This window comes from Sinohyriopsis cumingii, chromosome 3 (genome assembly GCF_028554795.1).
Source record: "Sinohyriopsis cumingii isolate HCF-2022 chromosome 3, ASM2855479v2, whole genome shotgun sequence".
NCBI classification, from domain to species: Eukaryota; Metazoa; Mollusca; class Bivalvia; order Unionida; family Unionidae; genus Sinohyriopsis; species Sinohyriopsis cumingii.
The window spans coordinates 43,146,765-43,174,201 of NC_142963.1; the positions used below are offsets into that span (position 1 = coordinate 43,146,765).

The following is a 27,437-nucleotide window of genomic DNA, read 5'->3' on the forward strand; positions in this document are numbered from 1 at the left end:
ACTGATTATAGCTATAAATAGATACATGGGTGTTTATCCACGATCGTCACACAAGTTGATATTGTAAGTAGTTACTAATTTTATCCATTTTAGTCTAAACCATTGTTACTTAATTTTCGGGGATATGTTTATTTTCCTTTAAATTCTGGGACAATTTTTCGTCAGTTTAGCGTTACTTTTAGTCACATCCATTTTGTCGTTGAGCATTTCCTTGATTATAGCTTTTTATAGCATCATTACAATTATGCAAATTTTTGAACACCCCAGCAAGATTTCAGGTCTTGGTAATGCTTTATATATAAATCTCACGCTTGTACTAGTGTATGTATGTCTCTGTCTCTGATGTGTTTGACCCTCTACCATCATTGTCCCTAGACAATCCCACCATGTTCAGTTTCCCTTGACGCTATACAGACCCACCATGTTCAATTTCCGTATGTTAAATTCCCTTGAGGCCATATCCCCTAGTGGTTTCCGTAATGTTAAATTTCCCATTGTCCCTAGACAGTCCCACGTCCTATTCCCCATGTTAAATTTCCCATTGTCCCTAGACAGTCCCACGATCTATTCCCCATGTTAAATTCCCTTTGTCCCCAGACAGTCCCACGAACTATTCCCCCATGTTAATTCCCATTGTCCCTATACAGTCCCACGATCTTAAATTTACATAGTCCCTATATCTTCCCAGGGGTGTTTTTAATAATGTCCCATTGTCCCTGAATCGTCCCCATTCACTACTGGTGTACGTGTTTTTTCCATCTCTCTCTCTCTTTCTCTCTCTCTCTCTCAAAATATATATATATATATATATATATATATATATATATATATATATATATATATATATATATATATATATATATATATATATTGCAATAAACTGACAACGAACAGTGCAAAGTCGTATCTAACTTGCCTGAGCGTTTTCGACCCTCAATGAGTCTTTTTCAAAGGCAAATACAGAACATAGACAAGACAAACAAATAAAACACAAAAACCGTGTGTTTGCAAAAGATTACATGGATGTTTCTACAGGAATTAAACCTTTCAATGTATTTTGTTTCAGCTACTTTTTTCTCAACTTGTTGCGGATACTGGAAAATATTTTAATTGACCATAAATCGATGAGCCATAACGAAATCTGTTGTTTTATGTATATTTATGTAATCACAAATTATATCCCGGATATTTCGTTGCTATTGTAGTAAGTATAGACTATTAAGCAAATATAGAGAATTATTTAAAACAAAATGTGTCGGCTGCAAAAGATAACTTTATTTGTGCATGGCTGTCTTTTTTCTAGTCTTCTTGGTTCAAACCGCTTGGTTTCAAGGGGGCCTATCCAGTAAGACTCATATTCTTTCCTGGTTTCTTTTTTTAGTCTTCTTGGTTTAAACCGCTTGCTTTTAGATATATATATATATATAAATTCACAATAGTTACGATATAGCTACATATTCAAATATCCTTGAATGAATTCTCTTTCATTCCGTACAGCAGTATTTATCTGCATTCAACCTTGGAATGAAGGAATAGACCTATGCAATATGATTATAAGAATGATCTCTCCTAAGAGTACAAACGTACGAACAATATGAAATTAGTATTTAAAGGGTTATTAACTAAATAACTTGGACAAAATATAATCATGAATGACAATACAGATAATACTGATATAGATAACAACTTAAATGAATCTCCAATACTTACACTAAATCTCTCATAAAATATAGAAGCTCCATCGTGTTGAGCTCAAAATGTTAAATGTTAAAAGTCAAATGGCTTTTAACATCACCTCACACCAAATACATATATTTTTAGATCTTTGAGATATTATCACTTGTTGAGACATTACAATGAAATAAAAAAACATAGAAAAATGAAATCTCAAAAAGCAATGCCAAGGATATTTCGTTGACCTTTCACCTTTCGGCTTGAAATGTAGTAAGTATATTGTAGTGCAGATTCCACTTTAAAATATCTTGTAAAGTCTAATGAGGGACTAAAGTGAATGCGTGAAGCAATGGGTGCAGCAATTTGACTTGTTTAGGTTCAAGCTGCCTGGATCTGTCCACCCTTTTGTAAGAACGGGATATAAAGTCTTAAATTTTACTGAAGACATATGCATGCGGTTGGGTTCACGAACTCCTAGACTATTTTCTTCATCTTGGACAGGCTTCAAGAAGAAATATGCACTCAGGTACGGTCATGGTGATCTTGACCTTCAACACTTTTAGGTCAAAATCAACAAGCTTCTATATTTTCCGTATAGGTTCCAGGATTATAATGTCCATAAAGTTATTGCGTTGGAACTTAGACTTATCTCATGTACAAAATGAATGTAATTAATCGAGATTGCATTTCAGTTTTAAATTAAACAATATTCTCAATACACATTTAATGAAAGTAAACACTATAATCTTGGCAGTACCGCAATATGGATCACACCAATAAATATATCATTTAATTATCTGCACACTGTAATTCATTTTGTATCACATCTATAAAGCACGCATGAAAGTATGAGACATACAAAAATAAAGCTACCGTCATTGGTTTTTCCTCTTCATATTCTCCAAACAATTAAAGATCACAATATTTATTTTTAGAGAGCTCATTACAATAATTGTAAATGTTTCATCAAATCGTAAGTGGATATTGGCAAGACCATTCTTTTTGAATAGTTGTTTCCATCGTCCGCACAAAAATTGATGATCTCACTGATCAAAAAATAAATTATATCCTTTGGTCAGCATATGTTGAAGCAATGTTTGCTTTTAACATCTTTTTTAAAAAAAAACTTTGGTAAGGTTATCAAGGCATGGGAAAATTCTACAGTCTTTTCCTCGTCCTTGCCATGTTGTTCATGAAATATTTTCATTCTATATCATCGGAAGAAAAAGGAATCGGTCCATATATGCTTAAAATCATTTTATTGTTTGCGTCTTGCAGCAATTAACAATCAAAAGGATATAATTGTATCCCATTTTAAAATTTCGAACTATGTACATCACTGTTATTTTAATCACTGAACATTTTTTCAACGTTTCGGTTTACCTTCTCAATTGTAGACCAGAAATTCAATATGATTCCATATGATATAAACAAAGCAGTAGAACGTATTCCGTCCGAACTCGTCATTTTTCAGAAGGATCCTAATAAGATCCTTATAATTCAATAGCTTTTAAGGGCTATAAATATGGTATTTACGACTATTTCAAGTTTCTTAATATTTAATTTATAGCTCTGTCAGTATAGTTGGCGCAATTTCATTTTGCTTAATTGTTTACCTCAAAATTTCAGGTTAACTTACAAGTTACGATTTTTTTTTCAAAATGGCATAATCATTGACCAATGGTATTTTGGTAGGAGGAGATCTAGTAAGTGTTTTGAAATTCACTGAGGCTCCTTATTAAGTGGTCTATTCCAAAACCCTGTATTTTTGCATAGATAACGATAATTAAAGTACATACTGCGATAATACTATATATAGAGTTTTGTGGGATTTATCATTAGCAAAAATTGTATTCATATATTTTTTTAAAAATCTTGCAACTTGAGATCATATGCATTATTTCTGGTCATTCTTGTGAATTACAGGTGATGAAAATCCATCACCATTTATTAACGCAATGTCAGAGATTTTCATAATGTTCATCTCCATGTTAATTATTTGTGTTATTGCAGGCACCTGTCAAATAATTGCAAAAATAACCTGTCTATATAAGTTTTACCAACGGAGACATATCTCTAGATTTTTGTATTGGCTCTGCACAAATGTTATACGTTCAGCACGGATTTAAACCACTGTAGGAATACCTGCAGCATAATTATATAAGCTATATCATAATGTATATGTACCCACATTGTAATTAATTATTCGTGACTGTAGGTCAATTATAATTTAATACTAAGCAATACATCACATATCGCGCCATGACTCTGTAATATCCTTCCTGTAAAATTAAGCTGTTCGGCTTTTGCATCTCCAAGTTGAAAGTGATTTAAATTTTCCTGAACGATTCGATGACGATCCCATAGAACACACAAAGTTGAATGAGTGCTACTTGTGCTACTGTGGAGTTTATTCGAGTATAATTCATACATATATGGTGGTGTTACATTTTAACACGGGCTTTACTTCCCTAACTAGGTGCAAAATTTCACACAGAACCGCAACAGCAAGTAGAACATATATGACCAAATTTTAGATTACCGTGCAAAATAATGTATAGTTCCACGGGGACTTTCAGCAGTTTCCTTGCGACTTACATCAACGTTTCCCACCCTATGGCAGAAAGTAACTTAAGTCTGAGTTCACTTGTAACAATATGATATCACACAGTGTAATTGGGTGTAAATCAGTTGTAGTTACACTGGCATGAGTTGAAAATTGTCATGTGTTACATTTACAATCCATTGCAATTAATACCGACTGTCAACTAAAAGAAAGCTCTCATTCTTGTCTGAGTCACGGATGAAATGAAATGCTCCTCCTTTATCGAAGCCGTCCAACTGTTTGCACCAAAACTTGTTGCGTGATAATGATTTGACTTTCTACATCGGCTTATCAATTCCGTTACACACGATATACACGATACATATAGTCCCGTCAAAAATTGTCTGCTTTTTGGTCTTCAGGTTTTCTTGCTTGTGAAAATGTGCTCGCATTTCTTAGGAATTTGGTAAGATATTTCATTAAAACAAAACAAAGTACAGAGGAAAATGAGGCGAGCACGAACTAGACGTTCTTACTTTTGCTCTTATTTAATCAATGAAACGCTAATTGCGTATAATCCTCATCAAAAGAACATACCATCATCTTTCTCAATTTACAGATTAAATAAATAAAGATTTTGCTGCCTCAGTCACATTACTGCTGTCTTAGTTTGTATGCTTTGCAGGACCGACTGCATACGATTTGAATTAAAGGTATGACAAAACCCTAATAAGATTAGAACTAGAACCAGTCTTCTCTAACAAAATAAAATTTGGGTAGAGTAGCACATGAAAAAACAGTTTGTACAAGTCATATGCAATAATGTTAATCAGGAGCTTTTTCACTAGCAAAAAATGTTGAAATAAAGAGATGTGTACCATAACATACATTAGTAGTCCAGCTGCACTTCAATTTCATACACCCGTGGTATTTATAAATTTATAATTTAATGAAAATCGCACGATATTAACATGTGCTAGTTGTGTAAGCAGTAAGTGTAACATAATAACCACTGAGCAAGAAAGATGATTGCTTCTAATATTTCTATATGGAATTTTGTAAGTAAATAATTGTATTCAGCACTCAACACCTGAAGATTAAATTTAGTAATTTTCTGGTGCATGATCTCTCTGACATGGTTCTATTGTCAACGATACAGATAATATTGTTTTCATCCTTTGGAGGATTTATGCGGCTGGGGGTGGGGGCGGCTGATTGTGTGTTTGTTTTTTGTTGTTGCTTTTAAATTGCCACATAGGTGAAATAAATTTACCAACAAATCCTTTGCAAATCTTTTATATCGTCATTCATAGGGTTTGCATTGTCGGATGTCGGTATAAAATTCAAACATCTTTAAAGTAAACTATGCTATGCTCAAGTCTGAACGAGATGTTGATATTACTAAATCCATCTCCTATCTTTTTATTAAGTGATTAATTAAGGTGCACAAATAGGACGTTTTAGGGCATATTGGTTGAAAGTGATGGGATAGAAGGACATACACATCTATCTATCTATCTATCTATCTATCTATCGAGAGAGAGAGATAGAGACAGACAGACAGACAGAGAGACATAGAGGGAAATATGTAGATACGTTGATAGGTTGATAGATACATACACTGATGGTTGGATGGATGCATGTGTGGATCAATGTATGCAATATTAAGTAACATTGTAATATTTTCTTTTTATTACTTAATGTATCGTAAGGCTTTCGCTATATTTCAAAACTGTCAAATTGGTATACCGTTCGAGTTTTGTCTATTTAAAAACTTCACCAAACTAAAATGATAAATGCATAAGCCTGACAACACGATAAAACATTAATTTTGAGAAGGTAAATAAATTATCGATTTCAGTTATAAATATGTCTTTGAAACAGACGACGTCCTGCACTTTGGAAATTCAAGTACAAATAAAATCTATGTTTGGAAGTCTTTGTGGTAATTGTCTCCAGTGTATTATGTGTTTACCGGATATTGGGTTCTCAATGGTAATGATTTACAGCAATATAAGGGGTCAACCAGTGAAAGTAAACAGTGTAAAAGCATTATCGACAATACCTTGCAGAAAGTATTCATAATGACTTGCCCAAATTGCAGCTTGTACAACAATATCCTCGTTTAGTATCGTCTACTACTAAGGTTACTTCCAGATTAAAAGGAAATTCATTGTCCTGCTCGATTTAACTTAAACTATCAGCTTGTCTAGGTTTGTGTGGTTAATTTTTCTTTATTTTCGTGAAGCACGTAATTTGTTTACTGAAATCATATCCACACTGTAGGAATAAACTTTAGTTAAAGACAACAAGGTGGATGTACGATATTTAGACCGCAGAATCAACTCTGATCTTACTGAATAGAATATAAAATGAGACATTTTGAATAGCATTATAGTTTATTTCTGTATTGTGCAAGAATCATTCAGTATAATAACAGTGATTTATTCAACGCACACATGTACGATAAGAAACTAATACACCATCAATACTTTCTATACCAAACTACACGTAACAAAGCATGAAAGAAATTAACTTTCGAGGATAGCATGTGAGCACAAATTTGCATTTCTGATATTTTGTTTCGTACGAAATTACATTGCATGAACATTTTAAAAACATTTAATGCAACAACATATTTTTATTATCTTTCTGACCATTTAGGGATGGTAAATAGCGGAGAAAATACTGTGAACATTTGTTTGATAATTGTAAACTTTTACAGTATTAAAATAATTGTATACATTAAACCTATATATCAAGTGCTGCCACTACCCCCAGAACATAAAACACAAAAATAACCACTGTGATTATGCCCTTTGATGACTGAAAGTAATTCATTTTTTAAAATCACTGATGCTGATATTAAAGACAACAATTACCACTACATCCTAAATCCCCTCCTCATCATCAAGAACAAAAACAGCAGCAAAAAAGTAACGTGACCCACGAACGCAGATCAAAGTCAATGAATACTCTTTAATCTCCCATGATTAATATGTTAACGCTAGTAATTTGCCTGTCTGATGTTAAGAAACACTATTTAAATAAGTGTATATCACTAACCTGTTACTATTTCAACAAAAGTGTAAAAAGAAATTCCATTAATATATACGAATTAAGATCAATCGAAAAACTTAATCTACGTAAAAACTAATTTAAAGTATTCTTAACACTTCTTTAACTTTGAAACAGCACAGTTTTGTTTTATTTATCCATCATCAACAAGGTGCATAACCTACAGTCCATAGGGGAAACTTTGTCAGTGGACAGTTGTTCATGATATGTGAAGTGATCTGAAGAGCTATCGGAAGGTCACTGGACGTAAACGTCGCGGTAGGTTGAAGCCAGGAGGGCAGATAGACGGCTTAGCTACCAGGTAGTTATTTGCAACACCTGTTGAAGACAACTTACCAATCCATGCCAAAATAAATGTCATTTCCTCCTGCAAGTGACCTAAACAGATTGGATGTATGGAAGCCAAGCGGACAGATGGTTGTGAGGTGATGTCCATGTACAGTGGAAGTTTCTTACTAGCATATACTTTAGTAAGCAATTTTGTAATTTTTTCCTGCGGAAGTGGATGTGGAGGAGTAATGTTGCTGAGTTTCGGAAGCCATGTAATGGAGTGGAAATTTTGATGTACATTTCATGACTAACTTGATAAAGTTTTAGCCTCTTGTGATATTCAAAGTTTTATTCCAAATGATTTAATGTGATTATTATTAAAACTATCTTTGCACTGGATATGAAAAAATCTTATGTTGTATTTTTCTTTTGCTTCAAAACTCCATAAATGCAAACTTTTTTATATACATGGTCTAAATTTTAAAAATTCAATTTCCGACGCAATGATTATAAATAATTACGAACTTCATATGTCCAGAAGAACATTGGTAGCAAAAAATACCCTGCTGAAACTAAAATGAAGTCTCCGCATTTTATTGTTTTTTAAAATTTCAAAGATTTCAATTTCATACATCGGGACAAATTTTAAAGGATTGAATTATATATATATATATATATATATATATATATATATATATATATATATATATATATATATATATATATATATATATATATATATATATATATATATATATAATGTTCTATTAATATTAATATATTCATTTCAATGTTCGATGGGTCTGCATTACGTAATTAACGAGAAGCTAACAAACAGTTTCACATCAATCAGTATCAAATGTAAATGTCATTTAAAAAGCGAAAACAGATTGTTCTCTGGCCTCACGCTATACATAGCATGTATAATTCTTATGATATTAGAACTAAGACTTTGAAAAACACATTAAAGAATCGCATGCACAGAATTTGATCATCAAATGCCCTTAGGGAACACGACTCCTGCAGTGTCATTTTTTTGTTTGTGTTTGAAGACTTTACGTTAAAATTTAATATTGTTTTTCCATTCAAGACTGCCTACTTTATGAATGTTTGAACCAGTTTCGACTTAATTACCTTCATTTCTGTTGGGACAATTTTCTAAGTACCTCAGTTCTGACAATAATTATTAAATTAAAGTGTACAATTTGTCACAAAGTGCAAATATGTATGTTTATAAATATGATCTGAAACACTTATAAAGCCATAGAGATCTTGAAATAAAATGCTACATTCAATACTGCATGTGTGCTTCTGTGTGTGTGTGCTGTTTCGCTTACTCATATGTATAATGTTTGTGTTGTTTCACCTACGCATATTTATAATGCGTGTTTCACCTACGCATATCTATACTGTGTGTTGTTTGATCTGCGTATATCTATAATGTGTGTCGTTTCACCTGCGCATATCTATAATGTGTGTTGTCTCACCTACTCATATCTATAATGTGTGTTCTTTCACCTACGCATGTCTATATGCGTGTTGTTTCACCTACGCATATCTATAATGAATGTTTTCACCTACGCATATCTATATTGTGTGTTGTTTGACCTGCGTATATCTATAATGTGTGTTGTTCCACCTACGCATATATATATATACGCATATATATAATGTGTATTGTTTCACCTAATCACGTCTATAATGTGTGTTCTTTCACCTACGCATGTCTATAATGTGTTCTTTCACCTACGCAAATCTATAATGTGTGTTGTTTCACCTACTCATATCAATAATATGCGTTCTTTCACCTACGCATGTCTATAACGTGTGTTGTTTCACCTACGCATATATATAAAGTGTGTTGTTTCACCTACTCATATCTATAATGTGTGTTCTTTCACCTACGCATGTCTATATGTGTGTTGTTTCACCTACGCATATGTGTGATAGCATGAATGATAACAATGCATGATCTGATGCATATATGTTCGTGTACCGGAGTTCATATAGAACGTAGAAGATAATACATTTACATCTTCATCATTATCAATAATAATAATAATAATAATAATAATAATAATAATAATATTATTATTATTATTATTATTATTATTATTGCAACAAAAGTATTTTGCAGGAAAACTGTTAAAAGATTTCTCAGAACACCGGACAATTGCATTATAGTCATACCATACTCTCAGACAGCAGATATCGCACGTGACTAAAAATTGCCTCTATGGCCGCTATCGCTTAACCGGCTTGAAGCAGCTGTTCCTTTTTTTGGTGCTGTTTTCATGATATTTTTGCTTGCTGCCTGTCTTCGTATACGTTATTGTGTTCAGTATGTATTGGCTGTTCAGTTCATATGTGTTTCTTCATCTCCTTGTTTTGGAAGTGAGAACAATTAGACCCTTTCTCAGCTGTCTTGTTCCACTGCTACAACTTCCTTTGTTTTTGAATAAACCGCCATCACGTGATACTCGCCAGTCAACCCGTTTATACTATGATGGACCCTCATTAATTGCTTTAAATGACCACTCCTTGGCTCTCCACGCTACATTGTGCTCTAGACTAAACGAACTGGGACTACATTCATCATTACCTAAATGTAAACAGAAGCGAAAAAAGAAACGTTGTTTCAAAGTTGGCAGGCGTAGAACAGGAAGAAAAATTATAATTATCTCCCTTATGTTCTTTCCGGCCCAACAATTTATAAGTTCGACCGTTAATTTAGATAACTTAACTCAAATTCCTATTAATTCGTCAACCTTTGTATCTACTATCCAAGAGATACCTCTGCGTATTGCATTATACAATGCCCAATCAGTAGGACCACCGGAAAAGTGCACATAAATAGTTAATTTTATCAACGACCAGAATATTGACGTCTTTGTCATGACAGAAACATGGCTAAAAACATCAAGCGATGAGCCCAAGTGTGCGGATCTAACACCCACTGGTTACTCCATCAAGTTGTTCCCCCGTAACTCTCGCGGAGGTGGAATTGCTGTCTTCACAAAGAACACCATGATCAAACGTCTTAACCATACCACAACATTCATTTTCCTCCACACATCGTTTGACCTAGTCCAGACCACAATCACACTGGGGCAAAGGTCAGTCCATTTTTTCTGCCAATACCGCCCTCCTCCTAGTAAAAAAAAACAAGCTGACTGAATCTTTCTTTTTGGAACAGTTTCCTAATCGTCTGGAGTATGGACATTCGATAGGTGGCAACCTGATTATTCTGGAGACTTCAACTTTCAAACACATCAAAACTCCTAGATTCCATTAATATTTTTCAACCTCAAACAGTAAGTTAACCAACCCACCCATAAACATGGTCACATTTTAGACTAGATTCTTCATAGACCTGATGATAACATTCTACGGTCCTCCCTGGTATCCCATGAACTTGCATCTAATCACCTCTGCATTATATGCCATCTTGACATATCAGTCCCTCACCCTCCTACTTTGTCTGCTAAGAAAAACTTCCGTATGATAAATAGAACCAAACTAATGCATGACATTCAAGCAAACCTAACAACTTGCATACCTCCTACAGCAGAACAACTCGATAACTGCCTGCGTTCATTGCTCGACAAAAATGCCCCAGCTACCAAGTGAAGAGTATCAATTCAAAAGTGTTCTCCATGGTATAGCAGTGTTAGGGACCAGCTTCTCACTGCTAAAAGAGACCGCCGTAAAGCTGAGAGGTTTTGGCTTTCCACTAGACTCAGTATTCATAAGCAAATCTATGAAGCCGCTAAGAAGACTGTCACAAATATAGACCATGCAGCGAAATCAGCCCACTACACTACTAAGATCATGGAAAATTCCAGCTGCAAAGAACTCTTCGAGATTACTAACAAGCTAATGTCAAGGAACAAATCTACACCACTTCCAACTACCTTCCGGACATGTTTGCAAATTGCTTCCGTGACAAAGTACAAACCATTAGAAATAAGCTTGACACCACAATTTCAATTGACTCGTCGTCACCATACGGTTGGGATACATAATTTGAGCGGCAACCATTAACAGCATTTGAACCTGTCTCTATGGATTTCGTACTTACAATCTTGTTTAAGAGTGCACCAAAGTCATGTGAACTTGATACAATTCCAACATCACTGCTGCTTGAGTGCTTAGATCCAGTATTGCCTTCACTAACTGATGTTATTAATACCTCTCTCTCATCAGGGGAATTCCCATCTTTTTTCAAAACCGCCATTATAAAGCCTCTGCTGAAGAAACCGACACTAGACCATAACGATTTAAAGAACTACCGCCCAGTTTCTAACCTGCCATTTATATACAAAATCTTAGAAAATGTTGTTCTATCCCAGCTTGTATCTCATCTGAATTCAAACAGTCTTTTTAGCAATGTACCATCTGCATATCGCCCTTACCACAGTACTGAAACTACTATTCCAAAATTAGTAAGTTACATTCTCTCAGCTTTGGATAGCGGAAAGATTACAGTCCTCACCCTCCTTCATTTGTCTGCAGCAGTTGACACAATAGACCATGATATATTACTATGATATATTACTTCACCGTCTCCAGCATGTGTTTGGCATTCATGATACAGCCTTACTGTGGTTCAAGTTCTACTTGTTCAACAGGACACAAAATGTGCCTGCAAATGGAATACACTCCAGCCCAGTTGATCTATGTTGTGGTGTTCCACAGGGGTCTGTTCTTGGACCTTTTCTCTTCATTCTATACACTCAGCCGCTCTCACGTGTCATAGATCATCATCCAGTGTCTCACCAATTGTACGCTGATGACACCCAAATATACAAATCTAGCCACCCAACTGAAGTTGATGCTACCATCCAAGGTGTAGAGAGGTGCATTTCTGATGTGAAATCATGGATGACATGTAACAAGCTGCAGATGAATGATGATAAAACTGAGGCCATTCTGATGACAACAAAAAGACTTTCTCATTCACATCCTTTACCTCAAACAATAAATATCAGCAACACCAACATTAAATTCACACAATCAGTACGAAACCTAGGTGTTACTCTGGACAGTACTCTGACATTGCATCAACATGTCATGAACATATGCAAGGCTGCATATCTTGAGCTGAGACGTATCAGCTCCATTCGCAAATATCTTTCAGTTGATGCCACTAAAACACTTGTGTGTTCATTAGTACTTTCAAGACTGGACTATTGTAACTCAATTATGTCTAGATCATCTCAATATCTACTCCAGAAACTTCAAAAGGTTCAAAACACAGTTGATTGGATCATACTTAGAGTACCACGATCAGAGCACACCTCCCCGCTGCTCTGTACCCTACACTGGCTATCCATTCGAGCCAGAATCAAACACAAAATTTGTTCTCTGTGCTACGTTTCACTGACAGACACTAGTCCAACATACCTATCCGACCTCACCCATGTGTACACACCAGCAAGATACTTACGCTCCTCTTCTGACAATCGTATACGCATTATTTCCGCTATGAAAACAAAGTCATATGGACAGCGTTCTTTTGCATATCAGTGCCCAGCAACGTGGAATGAATTGCCGATTGAACTGAAACACAAAGACACAGTGATCCCATTCAAGAGTGCTCTCAAAACTTACTTATTTCGACTGCAAGAACAACCTTAAAGACCTAATGTTTTCTACCTTAAATATTCTCAGCATGTTTTTACATTTTCTAATTACATGGTGTTTGTTTTTGTAATCATATCCTTATCTATGTTTTTTATATCTTATAGGTGTTGTCTAATGTTGTAAGGCGCTTAGAGCTTATACAGATTAGGCGCTATACAAATTCCTTATTATTATTATTATTATTATTATTACTGATGCAACATACCAGGAATATATTCCTATAAAGTTCTGTATTATTACATAACAAAATGAACCTGTTATTGTATATTACCACTGCTTTTTATCGTTTCTAAACCTTGGACAATTAAGCAATGAAATACACAGTGATTAAAACCTGACTTGGATCACCTAATTTTGATTTTTTTGCCAGCAGCATGAAGTCAGATGTAAATTAGTTTATCACTGTTCTTCTTCATGGAGTACAGATTCAAAAATAATATCTTGAAAGGTCTTTGAAAGATGAAAGTGCATTAGGTGCTAACTTCCTTCGTATTTTTTCAGTCGTATTTAAAACTGAAAAGAATAATTAAATATGAAGATTGCCTTGAAAATGTGTTATGAATTTAGATTGTCATTCATGACAAGAGAGATTAAATCATATGATGAGAATTCCGTATGCTTCCGTGGAAAGCGTATTATTACCGCTTTACCTGTTCCTGTCGTAAATAAATCAGTTTAATACGTTGCATATATAAGATATTTTCTAAAACGGATTTTCTTTATTTGGGACCATCAGTGGAAAAGCAACAAAAAGTGTGGAATTCGAATCTTCCTGGAACACCAGTTTGCCGATGTAGGTAGCTCTAAAAATGGTTATCTGTCAAGAGTAACCAAACAGAATTATCCTGGCGATTGCTTTAAATGAGATTGAACTATCCTTTCCCTTATTAGATTATATTTGTTTTAATTGGTACAAAATCGATTTCTAGTTTCCAGACTGTTATAAAAACACTGAACTCTCATGCTAATGTTTTCTTGAGTTACTGGGTTGTCTGTAAGTGTGTCACTTAAGACTGGCGTATGGAGAGAAGGTAAATAATGATGCTTCTGTGGAAATGGCCATTTCAAGGAAAGAAAGAAGGATGGTATGTAACAAAGAAAAGTAAATTAGGGCTTCGATGAAACCAAGAGGTGTTGATATGAAAAAAATATTTGGAAAAGTATCAATTCCTAATTGTCATTGTTTTCTCCAAGTATATTTATTTATTGTCGATGTATAAATGATATAAAATATTTCAAATTTGGAAATCCATGAACTGAGATTGTGTGAACTAATCATTTTTGAACAGACACACATTAAAATCCAAAATTATATCGCAACATATTCAAATGTATAGATAATTAATAAACAAACCAGAAAATGTACATCAAACTGCAAGCCACCTGTCGCGGGTTTTCTATCCAACATTTGCTTCATATAGGCAACATGTTAAATGAAATACATGCCACACAAGATGTTGACATGAGTGCAAGATCACATCAGACGTACAGTGGAAAGTGATGACAAGGTGAACCACGATGCTGTTACGTAAAATACTCTAGAAAGAAAATTGAATTAATGTATGTTGTTGTTTGTTCAGCAAGAAAATGTTCCGTGTGTTGAACAGGAGACTATTGATATATATGTGATGGAGTAATCTCCAAAATAATGTAAATATACAAAAGGAAAGAAAACCTTTTCTCACAGAAAGTTAATAATTCAGGGGGAGGGTTTCTTTAAGAGTGTGTTAAAACGATCTCTTTAAACCTATTGCCATTGCATATAAAGAAGATTACCATCCCCAATATTATGTAAACTTGCCTAATTTATGTATTTCAGACGAATAATATATGCGGTAAGTTATGTTAATTAAATGACACAAAACAACAACAAAACGAAAATTTGGTATCATAAAAACTCCCTAAATTTCATTCACAGGTGAAAAGAAATAATATCCTATATACAAATATATTTATGCGTTAATTTTTCATAATTCTGTATGGCAAATAATCAGCTGCAAAGGCATATCTGATTCGAAATAGTTTGCTTATAACCTGATGCCATAGCGATGAAAAATGCAGCAATACCAAGAACGAAACAACATACATGAATGCCATATATATATATATATATATATATATATATATATATATATATATATATATATATATATATATATATATATATATATATATATATATATATATATATTCCTACAGGTCAACGTAGCCCACCACACAGAAGCATCTGCTACTGCCAATAACTGCTTCCAAGAAAGTGGAACAGATTCAAAATCAGCAGCATTGATTACGTACCTTGGTAAGAGTAATCATGACGTTCTCAAAACGGATCTGTATCATTGTTACATCATTGACCTATCAGGATTTTAAAATCTGGATTCAGTGTATTATGATGAACCAAACAGTATCCAGTCAGGATTATGTGGTGTTACAGGGAGCAGTCGTATCCTGTCGTCTTGATAAATTACAAATATCTTAGAGAAGTTGTTCATTGTCCAAGGTGTCCTGTCTTTAATTCCGAAGTAGTCAGCAACATATAATATTTCTCCGTTGTCCACTAACTGCATTGTCATAGTTTGGTTCATCAACCACCAAAAATCTATGGCAGCACCCTCCACCAAATTCTTGCCGGAATTGTACATTAGAAAGAACCGAGTTTGCCATCTTGGACGCCGAGTTATATCTATGCTATCGATTTTGACAAGGTCTCATTTTTTTAATGAATAATACATTTTACTCGGTTGTCCTCACATTCTTTCCACGTAATATCAAGCACCACGCATATATTTATGAAACTCTTTTTTCACAGGTGTCGACCATTTCCGATCCCGTCCCAAATATTCCATAGAAACAGAGCTCAGGGACAATTTTGAATCGGAAATAGATATCTGATTCTATTTCAGAGTCCCCAACATTCATTTGGTCCATCTAATCTGAACACTATGCTCACGCTTATCTCCTTGTCATTGCTGCCGGCAATCAATGCAGCAATACTTTTAACTTGCTCTATGTTACTGATGCCTGAAATGATGGCGATATTGTACTTTTGATGATGATAATCTGTCAATAAAAATCTGTCTCCTTACCTTTGCATAAGGAACTCACTTTATGACAGTTGGTGAAATCTGGCTCTCTGTTGTTTCTGAGAGATGAATCCTTAGGTAGATTCGCCATAATCTGTATGGTCCGTGCACTACTGACAAAAATAGGAATATTTATGTCATCCTCTTCAGGACAATTTGTATATCTTCTCCATTGCACAACCGTGGCCAGACCACGGATGATGTTTTCCAATTGCAAATCGTAACGTATGTTACTGAAACAATAAACAATGCATTTAAATTTGAATTCATCATGTTGGCTATTAGTAGGTATTTCAAGATTGTCAATCTCGACCCAAATGACTCCGACTTGAGTACGTTAACCAATGGCGCACAACAGAAAACAGCCGATGAGCTCCTGTATTTTGCACAATTTGGAAATCATTCCAGTGTTTTCTGAATTGAGATCGAGCTTCAGTCGTCAATTCAGCCACGTCTCTTGTGTCTGTTGAGAACTGGGCAAGGTCAGATCCGCCGCCGTTTGAATATTTAAGCTGTTGTATATTAACTTCGGAGTGTTCCGCTGAGCAGAATTTGAAGTGGAACGTGTCACCTTGGTATAAGAAAATTGCTTTTGATTTTGTTGCTGAGGATCTTGACAATCATTTTCATGGTTTGGCTTTGACAATTATTTCATCCTCTGCCTCAAATACAAACGTGGCTCTACTAATGTATTCTAAGGACAAAAAAATGAATTACGCATTCCACTAAGAGAACAAATTGGCGGAATATAACAGCCCATCCAATCGCTTCGAAATTACTTACACAATATTAATCTTAATCCATCGGCTAATATATGACACTGTTCTTGTAACATATTTAAAAAATATGGAGAATGAAAAATTACTTTGGGATTATAAACCAAAACAGTTTATGATATATTTGACGTTAATATGATACTTACACATCAAACTGATCAAATGTTTGAAAGGGTCTGATAATCACTTATGTGTGCCACAAAGAAAGAGGTTCATCTAATAGATTCTCAATTACGATATGATCCCGGATATTCTTCGTACATAAATAAATATTAGCACAATTATTACATTTATCAAATAGTTAAAGTATATTACCTCGGACAGTTTTAATGGTTATTTTCGCTGAACCGACCAGATCTTTATAGAAAATCTATTTCACTACGTTTCGTCCCAGCGACAATTAAATTGTTCACGGTTAACAATTCTAGTAAATAAATGGACCAAACCATTTAGTGTACAAATTTTCAATCGGTATGCACAGGACTATACATATAGGATGGCAAATGCATTTTCAAATAGTACATAGTACAAGCCATGAACGTATGACAGCTGACAGCTCTGTTGCAGGGAGTGTATTTTTTTAAAGACTGTCTTAACGTAATCGTACGTGTTATCGAAACTGAAGAAAACCATGGAATGTTTATGTATAATCTCTCTCTCGTCTTTTTTTTTTTTTTGTTGAGCTGGGGGGGGGGTCTAAAAGAAGCAACGAATACAAAGCAAAAGTAAAATGAATATAGTCTGACTTGAAAGAATCGAAAGAAGAAAAGCAGATTAAGGTACATGCATTTAATATTGAAAAGGAATGCTTCCGAAAAATAAGATTTTTAAGTAAGACTCTAAATTATAGGGTCGTGTTATACCTTTTATTTAAAGAGGAACAAGAAAACCACCTGGATAAAGGAAACCTTGTATATCTTCCCTTCTAGGTAAAGTAAGTTATATATAGATTTTACAGATATCTCTAAATTCTAGTTTCATACAAATCCAGGAAATAAATTAGCACAAAATCCACGCAATTATCTTTATCGTCTGATTACAGATGGAAAAGAGTGAGAGGTCAAGATGGAAACGATTGGCTTAGATAATCTTTTTAAATCTATTTTAATATTCTACATAATACTTATTCATTTTGATAAGGGTAGTGTACATGAGATATTATAACAAATATACTTAATTTTAGGCTTCACGTTGTAACACAGCTGCATACAATACATACTAGATTACACAAGAGAGAGAGAGAGAGAGAGAGAGAGAGAGAGAGAGAGAGATTAATGTTGAGCATTTTGTCAGTATTTAGTTGCTGCAATATGAAGCTCTTACCAGTTAATTTTTTTGTTTGTTTTTATTTTTCAAGTTGTCTTAGTGTTTGCGCGCGTAAATTGAAAGCTTGTCATTACTGGTCAATATTGTCAATCATATTTGCTCCATTATTCTTTACTAATTAGAAAAGAAATAATTCTGTGTTTAATTTGTGCCCCCCCCCCCACTCACGGTACAAAATAAATTGATAAAGATATACTTGTTTGAAAATAAAATGAAATAAATAAACCTTGCATTGTAATCATATATTCCTTCTTTTTCATCATGCGAAAATTATTTTTAAAAAATATATATCCACGAACTCCGTATATGTAGCGGATTCTGGCTTGCGTATGCATCCTTAGTGCAGTGTGTATCGCTTATGTCAAATAACAAAATCGCAAATGAGACGAAAGTATCACCCGATTGCTTGAAGGCACCTGCCATTTACGCATGATAAGTTACTTATTGCGAACTGACCGAGATTGTATTGTATCAAGGTTAACTATAAGTCGGTATCTCGCAAATAAAAAAATCATTATTTTAAAATACATTCAATGTGAGTGGAAATGATAATCTTTTTGCTAGCATGGGTTACAAAAGTATTATTAAAGTAAGTTATTATTGTGTCCTGCAAACATCAATTATGATTACATATGGCAAACAAATAGAAGCCCGGGTGACAAACACAACTGGCATGGAGCAATAAACTCATTGTTTAAACTTACCGACAGGATATCAAATACATAGGTTATTTTATTACAATGCAAACCAACCCCAGAAAATTGACTTTGGTATCCTTTTAGTGTGCCATTTTTTCTTCTGAAGTCGGCCGACAAAAGGAAGTCAAGTTTGGATCCTTTGGATTCTTTAAGTGAGCCGATTTAATTCATTTTTTTTTTTCATAAAGTCTGCTGACACAGGGAAGCCAGCATTGATTCTTTTTATCTGTATTAACGAGAATTTTCAAAATAAATTGAAAGAATGGAACACTTTTGAAATCGACACGATCTAGTGTGTCGTGCACACATACCGATATAAGGCTGAACAGTAAATTAGTTTTCATTAGTTTCATCTAAAATATTGCCTATCCAAATTTATAGTGTTTTATTTTTTGACAAGAAGCATGTACTTCGTCTTGTAGGGATAAATGTACGTCATTTCCGGTTGCGTCCTCTATAGGTGGGAAATCGTAAGTAAAGGGAAGTAACAGCGTTGTATACTTCTATTTCGAGTAATTAAATTATTATTTCGTCTTTACACTTGATAATTTTTTTTGTGTGCAAGCATAACTATTTTTAATCATGTAATGCAAATCTGATATAAATAGGAAAATGTTGGAGTATGGCCTGTGACCTTTAATCAACTACATATTTGAAATTTTAATTATTATATTCTTCATGAGAAGCTTTAGTTATTTAAGTGCAAGAGAGATCTAAGGATGTCGAAAGATTGCATAATATTCAAGAAAAGGAAAAATTATATTTACGTTTAATTTGAACTTTCTTTTAAAATAATAAGTATGTTTTTAAAAAGACTTATTGTTTAATACAAAGTGCATGTTGTCATAACCAATGTAGTCATATTCTTCATATGGTACTTTGTCTAAACATGTTTTGTCGAAAGGAGTTTCGAAATGCCTTTTTTCTGATTTAAAACATTTCAAATTAATATATTAGCAGATTCCACAGAATCAAAACGTATAAAAGCATTAATCGAGTAAAGGATGATTTTGTAATATGTAATTTCTCTCTTAAGGTTTAATACACACGAGTAAAAGATGATTTTGTAATATGTAATTTCTCTAAGGTTTTAATACACACGTACCTATTTCTGCTACTTGTCGATATGCAATCATCGAAACCGATGATACGAAAAGGTAATCCATTAATATTACTATTTAAAACACAATGCAGTCTTCGATTTTTATTTAGATAAAAATAAAACAATTGCACTTGATTTGAAGAAGAACTTTTGATCCATTTTCGTTTTGGATGTAGATATTAAAACGTTGATTGACAGTAGCGTTGTGAAACGCGTGAGTCTTACATAATTGAAACTGACTACCTTACAGCATCCAGGTTATCTGTTTCTGATTCTATTTTACAAAGTGCTTCCTGGTTCTAAATTTTATCCAGATATAGTGATTGTGTAATAGGCACTCAAATTACACCGATTAAACAGATTTGCATGTAATCGAAACATGATGAAGTTTATCATTTACTTACGCAAGGAAATATATTTAAAAGTTCATCATACAGCTTCATCTGGGTAAATGTATTTAAGCAAATCATATCAATAATGATGAGATTATATTGCATAGTCTGTTATAAAACTTAATCAATTATTTTCACTCTAAGGTCTGGACTAAGAGTGTTATGTTTTGAGATACACTTTCTAAAGAAAGCGTATGAAATTCCACGTAACGTTTCCCATCCTGAAAGAATATGATGTGCTTCATTTCCATCCACACTCACGTGGTCGACGTCAGCGTTGCCGTTGGCAACCCACATTGATCGAAATGTGAGAAAAGGATACGAAGCTAACGAATGCGCGTAGACTGCATCTGACACAATGACTATCGTCTCTTTCATTCTGACATACAGCTTTAGAGACAAAAAGCTTCCATCCCTATATGTCGGTTTAATAGTCAATTCTTTGGGGTCGACATCAACATTAAGAAGTGGCGCAGCCGGTCTAACAGCCATACTGTCAGACTGTCCAATCAACATCGAAGAACCAAAAGGTATCCAGTCAAGACCGTGGGGAGTGATAGTAAGCAATCTCACATAACCGTCCTGATACATTACGAAGACCTGGCAGAAGTCCTTCTCAGACCACGGGATCTTTCTGTAAATTCGAAAATAGTGTACCCCTTGAAAAACTCGACCATTGTTGAGTGTTTTAAGTGTCATTGTTTCGTTGACACGCCACCATAAATCCACGTATACAGCCTCTATAATGGTCATACCATCATTGTACGCCATCACCGACCGATCCATAACCTGGTCCCTTTTATTCATTAAAATTTCTCTGATTTGTATCCGCTCTGTTTGGAAAGCAGCAATGATCAACCTTATGCTGTTTCCTCCTCCTTCTCTCCACGCAAAATCCGGTATGTTCCATGTGTCCCAGGTTTTATTTGAATAGACAGTCTTGGTAGTTGACCGCGACCATTGCGACAATCTGCCAAAGTACTGCATGGAAACGTCAACTGTGTTTATTATCCCTCTGAAGTAAACTTTAATGATTGATCCCATCTCAGAATCCATCATACCTAGGCTGGGACCATCGAGAGAAAACTCAATAATTAATCCGTAAGTTATCAAATTCGATTGCAGGTCTGTGTCCAGAGGAGTTACGGACATTGTAGCAACTCCAGAGGCTTGCGTGACTCTTTGAGTCTGAGAAAGATCTATGTCTCTGAAAGACCACAACGAGAGGGTCGTTTTACAATTTTCCCAGTCAGCCATTCTACTGTTTTCAAATGATGTATACTGAGGAAGATTGGCTGAAATGATGTACTTTCGAGCGCTGTCATGGAAGATGGGAATATTTACATTATCCACTTCTGCACACAAAGTCGTTTTGCTCTTCTGAACCAATTTGCCTTTTGATGTATAGAGACCACAACCAGTGTCTGCTATACCATGATCATATGATATGTCGTCAAAGCAGAATACTTTACAATCCAAGCTATTTTTTTCTTTCCCATTATGTAATAACAGTTCAATTTTATCAATTTCTACGCCATATTCGTCACCCTTCTCAATATAGAAACTTAGCTGATGTCTTCCTTCTGACAGGTAAACGATAGAACCTAATGGTCCACTCGGTTTAAAAATGTTCCAGCCCTCTCCGTCTTTGTTAAGAGGTTCCGTTAACACTTCTCCCAACTTTTTATTGTCTACAGTCACCGTTATCAAATCACTTTCGCCAACTTTGGAATACCATACGTTTTGCACTTCTATTTCTGAATGCTTCGTCAGGCAAAATTCAATTGAAACTGTTTGTCCTTTGTACATTTTTAATGTCGCCTGGCCCGAAGCTTCTGATCGCGGTGTAACTTGTTTCCCTTCAAAAAAGACGGCATTCTCAGCCTCAAGAACATCGGGACTGGCTTGAATAGACACTAATCCGACAAGAAAGATCCCGTACACGGTGTAGCGTAGTGGTCCCATTGTGTCTTGACTGCAAATGTACGCATTACAACACATTCTTCACTTGAAAACTATGACGTTCGTTAAAAGTTGTTTACTACACATGGTTCATTGTAATTCCGTTTGAAATCAAACCACATTTAACTAAATCTTTACACATCTGATCGTTTTTAACCACTCACGTCAGCATGAATTTGTTCATAATATCTGATCCATGGTGTGTTGAATCAACGTAAACGCTGAATTTACAAAGATTTAAATATTATCTTCTCGAAACTTGTCTCATGGAGAGGTCTTCAAAGACATGGCTGTGTACGGTATTTACAAGTAGGTGTATGACAATGCGATATTCGGTCTCATCCACTGTAATAGACTGCCACTGTGAGCCAGTGCGTAATAATTTATAGCTCGCATACTTTAATTACCATCTCACCTAACATATAGATTTTCTGTATTTTGCAAAGGACGTAATTTATTGATATACTCCTTATCCATAAGATTTAAATTAATCTAATTACCTGAGAATTTCACTTGTCTGAATGTTGGAAACCTTTTCCTCGAATTTTTCTAGAAGTTTCACGAAATCGAAGCTTAAACTACAACTTTACTAAATTTCATTCTTTAGCGTCCCTTAAGATAATGCTCGAATCTTAGGAGTTAGGGTATTTTCTGATTTTGTGTATCTCTACTAAACTGTATCAAAAGTATAACTGTAAAATGGTACATAACTGAACCTTCCTTAATAGACTATTTGCTTAGTATTTAGGATAATGTTTTTCAACTCTGTTTTTTAAGCCGAGGGGTTTTAATGTTTTCCCCAGAATAATAATAATAATAATAATAATGATAATAATACCTCTCCGGCTGCCTTGTGGTTAGAGAGTCCGCCTCGGATGCGGGAGGTCGCTGATTCGAAACCCCAGCCGAGTCCTATCAAAGACTTATAAAATTGGAACTAACAGCTGCCTCTCTAGGCGCTCAGCATTGAGAGGTTAGGATTGGTCGGCCTGGTGTCTTGATAACGTGACTGGATCGGACATGATGCTTCATTTCTGCGGCATGATGCCTCAGACAAACACTATAAGCTGCCACAATGCAGACATCATAGCGATATGGCTAAACAATTTTTAAGCTGCATTAAAAATCCAAAACATGCACACATAATAATAATAATAATAAAAATAATAATAATAATAATAACTTTTTCAAACTTTACTCCATGCGGAAAAGCGGCAATTTAAAATAAGATCCGGCCCAAAAATATTTATGCAATATTCTACTCCATAGAACAATTATTGATGAACACCAGCAACATGAAAATTAAAACACTCATTTCATGATTCTGCTATTAATACGACCTATTTTATTTCCAAAATGAATACACTCTGTGTTACTATGCTATAATCTAACACAATGTAACAGAAAGAATAAAATCAACAAGTTATGTAAATTCAGCAAATAATTTTATTTTCTTAGTTACAGAGCGAAACCTTAAAAGGAGATTACAATATTGTGTATTAAATCCCAAATAATCCTAAAGTTCTAATACCAGTCCAAAAGTATAGTGTTCCGAATGAGTATGTGCTGGCTGTGGTACTAATAGCCTTGAATAAGCTGATGTATCACCAGTCCTAATATTTCACAGTGATACATTCCAGAAAGTTGTCGAATGTATTCACAATAATTCCTAAATAGTGCATTAGTCCAAAACGCCAATGAGCGCTTGGTAATTTCTACGGATAATTTAAGTAATGATTCGTCTCATAATTTGTCTGAACACAAGTAAAATTGATTTCACAGACTGTGACAAAAAATAAATGAAGAATTTTGTTTTAACGCAACCTTATATAAAAATCTGAGACACAATAAAATAACCAGCGTGTGGGTCACAAGTTCTCTTCCAGAACATTATATTTGTGTCAGTAAGGCTAGACCTTGAACTCATATGTCAGCAAACAATTTTTTTTTATAACTTTAAAACATGACAAAAATCGGGTAGACCAAAACTCTACCCTCAATCATGTACAAAAGTTAAGCAGACAATATAAACTAAATATACATCATATTTATTACTCAAAAGCATTCTTGACGCACTTTGGCGCCTATCATAATCTACTACATATCTAAATCCATTGTTTTTACATACATTTAATACACTGGAGTGTTTAAAAATATGTCCAGAGGGAAGCACAATGCAAATTGTAAAAAATAGGATTTGAAACGTAGCGTTTTAAAATACTTATGTTCACTCACAGATAAAAGAAAATCGTCAGTGTCTTTTAATATCACCATCACTTAGCCTATCTAAACTAATGATATGCCTTAGGGACGTTTACTCATTTACAAATAGCAAAAGCCATCTTCAAAATCTAACCTCGGGTATGATGTTTTTCTAGGTTTTATATCATGTATTCACTAGCATTTGCTCGTGTGAAATGCTGATATATTCTTGATGATTGGTATAGCCCACCGATATATGGATTAAGTACAGACATGTCGTAAAAATCGAAATTATTCAAACACCACCGATGTTGGATTCAATACAAGACATTCAAAGCGCCATTAAGGTCATTAATATTTACAGTAAACAGTAGGCCTAATGGGGATAGAACAGTGTTGAACTGACATCTTGCATGCCTTAAATTTACACTCGTTTCATGGACTAGTTTGAAAATATTGTACAAACTATGATACATCCGAAAACTATTGTCTACCATTTCAGTACAGTCGCAACACTAAACGTTGCTTTAAAAATCTAGGTTTATCTAAAAGCATCTTTGCTAGCCAAGGCTCCGATAACCCTATCTACACCTTGGCATATCGAGAACATATTTATGTGCTGAGCGTCTGTGAATTTCATTGAATGCGATGGCAAGCCACTGCATCCTATCAAAATTAAGTTGTTCAAATGTGAACACTGTTCCTACGTGATCGAGACAAGGGAGCAAACAACTTGAATGGACTGATAAATAAGTACTTTTCAAGTGCCGGCCTGTGTTTGTACTAATACCTTTCACTCAAATAAACCTGTAATGGTTTCCCTCTGGTACATAGTCATACTTTCGATGTTAAATTTATAAAGTATCCAGTTTAGATCAATTTCCACCACGCTATTAGTTAGTTGGCACTGCATACTGAGGGATGCAACACATGAAATCCAATAGATGTCGCTAGTACAAAGCACCGATAGTGCTGTTCGATGTGCCAAGGTTAGATGGGTTATCGGAACCTTGGCTAGCGAATATGATCTAGATGATGTGATGTGATGTGATTTGGATTTTTAACGTAACTTTAACATTGGGCATACTTTTGATATTCAGTCTAATTTCATTAACGTCAAGCAACATCAAGTATCACGTTTAATATTTTAAATTTTGGAACACAAGCTTGAGATTCGTGTTCGAAACGTTTGAGAATAGAAAGCCTGTTTACTCAGAGAATACAGCTCCGGAAATCCAAGCATGAAAAACAAAGTTGTTTCTCTTGATGTGCATCCATGTAATCTTCAGCGCCCTCCATCACTATCAAACTTATGTCTGTGCTGGAACTTAAACCTAAAATCAAGCAATCTGATAAATGCATGTCTAGCTTACAACTGACCAAGTCAAACGTCATAAATCTATACTAAACTGTAAGACTGGTACGGTTGAAAATGAGACCAGATTCGTTACTTTTAAACGCGATAAATTTACCATCGTCGTACTGCCTCAGATATATGAGTTGCTAAGCAGGAAAAGGTACCTTCGGGCATTTGGTTTCTATTCGTGATAACATCATAATAACCCTGAGTTACTGTTCTATTGCAACAATTCAAGATTTGAATCACGCAAGCAAATAGTTCGCATTCTAGTTCATGATTCGCTAGAGAACATTTGTAGACTTTTAAAGAACATTGATAAAACAGCCATTAAAGGCTGTAACCCAATGGGGGTAATCAGCCATTACACTTTTTTACTGACAAATTTTTTAACAAGTATAGTCACATTCTTTTGTCCACTATCCTAGTCTTGAATAGTTTCTTTTAAATATAAAAAGGACGTAAAACTATGAAGCAGCAGACGTTGTCTTAAGTAATACGGTTTGAATACATGTGATTTAAATTACATCATATAATGATCATTCCTTATCAAAGGTGCATGTATTATTATTGTATGTTTTACATTTATTATTATTGTTTTATATGATGTATATATTTTATTATATGATGTAAACTTGGAAATATATGTTCTGCATTTTTTATTATAATCATGTGCATTTTGTTATTATATCCTGTGCAATATCTATTATATGATACACATTTTAAGTTATATGCTGTGTATTCTTATTCATGCTGTGTATTTATAGGTATTTATAGGTTACTGCATTTATATTGGAAAATATTAACGAGTTTTTCGGATGTAATGCTGCACAACCTTGGGAGTGCAGTATATCCATCCGACAAAAGGAGTTCATATTTTTCCATACAAATGCAGTAACTCTTTTATTATATAATCATTTTCTTATTCTACCTAAGGCTTAATTATATAAACAAAATACACTATAAGAAACAAAGTAAATGAATGTACGCCGTATGTCAAGCTAAATACACAAGCGCAGATTCATCATTACACAACAACAACATTATTGATGCGCACATAACTCCGTCCAAATAAATTTGAAATTAGTCGGGGGCTACACATCAGCTTAAAAAGAAAATGGCGTTTTTGTCTACTTAAAATTGAAATTTGGAGTCATATTGTGAATGAATGCGCATTGCAACAAGCTTTCCATTTGATCTGGAATGAATAGATTTTGGTATTTTGTTGATTCTACGAAATTTATTGATTATGGACTGGACTTATATGTGACAATTCAACATGAAATACATCGAATTGAAGAAGCGAGGGAGAAGCGTGTTAATATC

The 27,437-nt window shown here is 34.4% G+C and overlaps 1 protein-coding gene across 1 annotated transcript; it reads right to left on the bottom strand.

The window, feature by feature from the left end:
* Positions 1–20,285: 20,285 nt before the first annotated feature.
* Positions 20,286–22,865, bottom strand: LOC149802767 (uncharacterized). The gene has a single exon (XM_089952197.1). The coding sequence runs from the start codon at positions 22,589–22,591 to the stop codon at positions 20,711–20,713; it is 1,881 nt and encodes a 626-aa protein (XP_089808323.1). The 5' UTR covers positions 22,592–22,865; the 3' UTR covers positions 20,286–20,710.
* Positions 22,866–27,437: the final 4,572 nt, after the last annotated feature.

Excerpts from the sequence above, each read along its gene's own strand:
- LOC149802767 (XM_089952197.1), bottom strand. The coding sequence starts at position 22,591 with ATGTGTTGTAATGCGTACATTTGCAGTCAAGACACAATGGGACCACTA.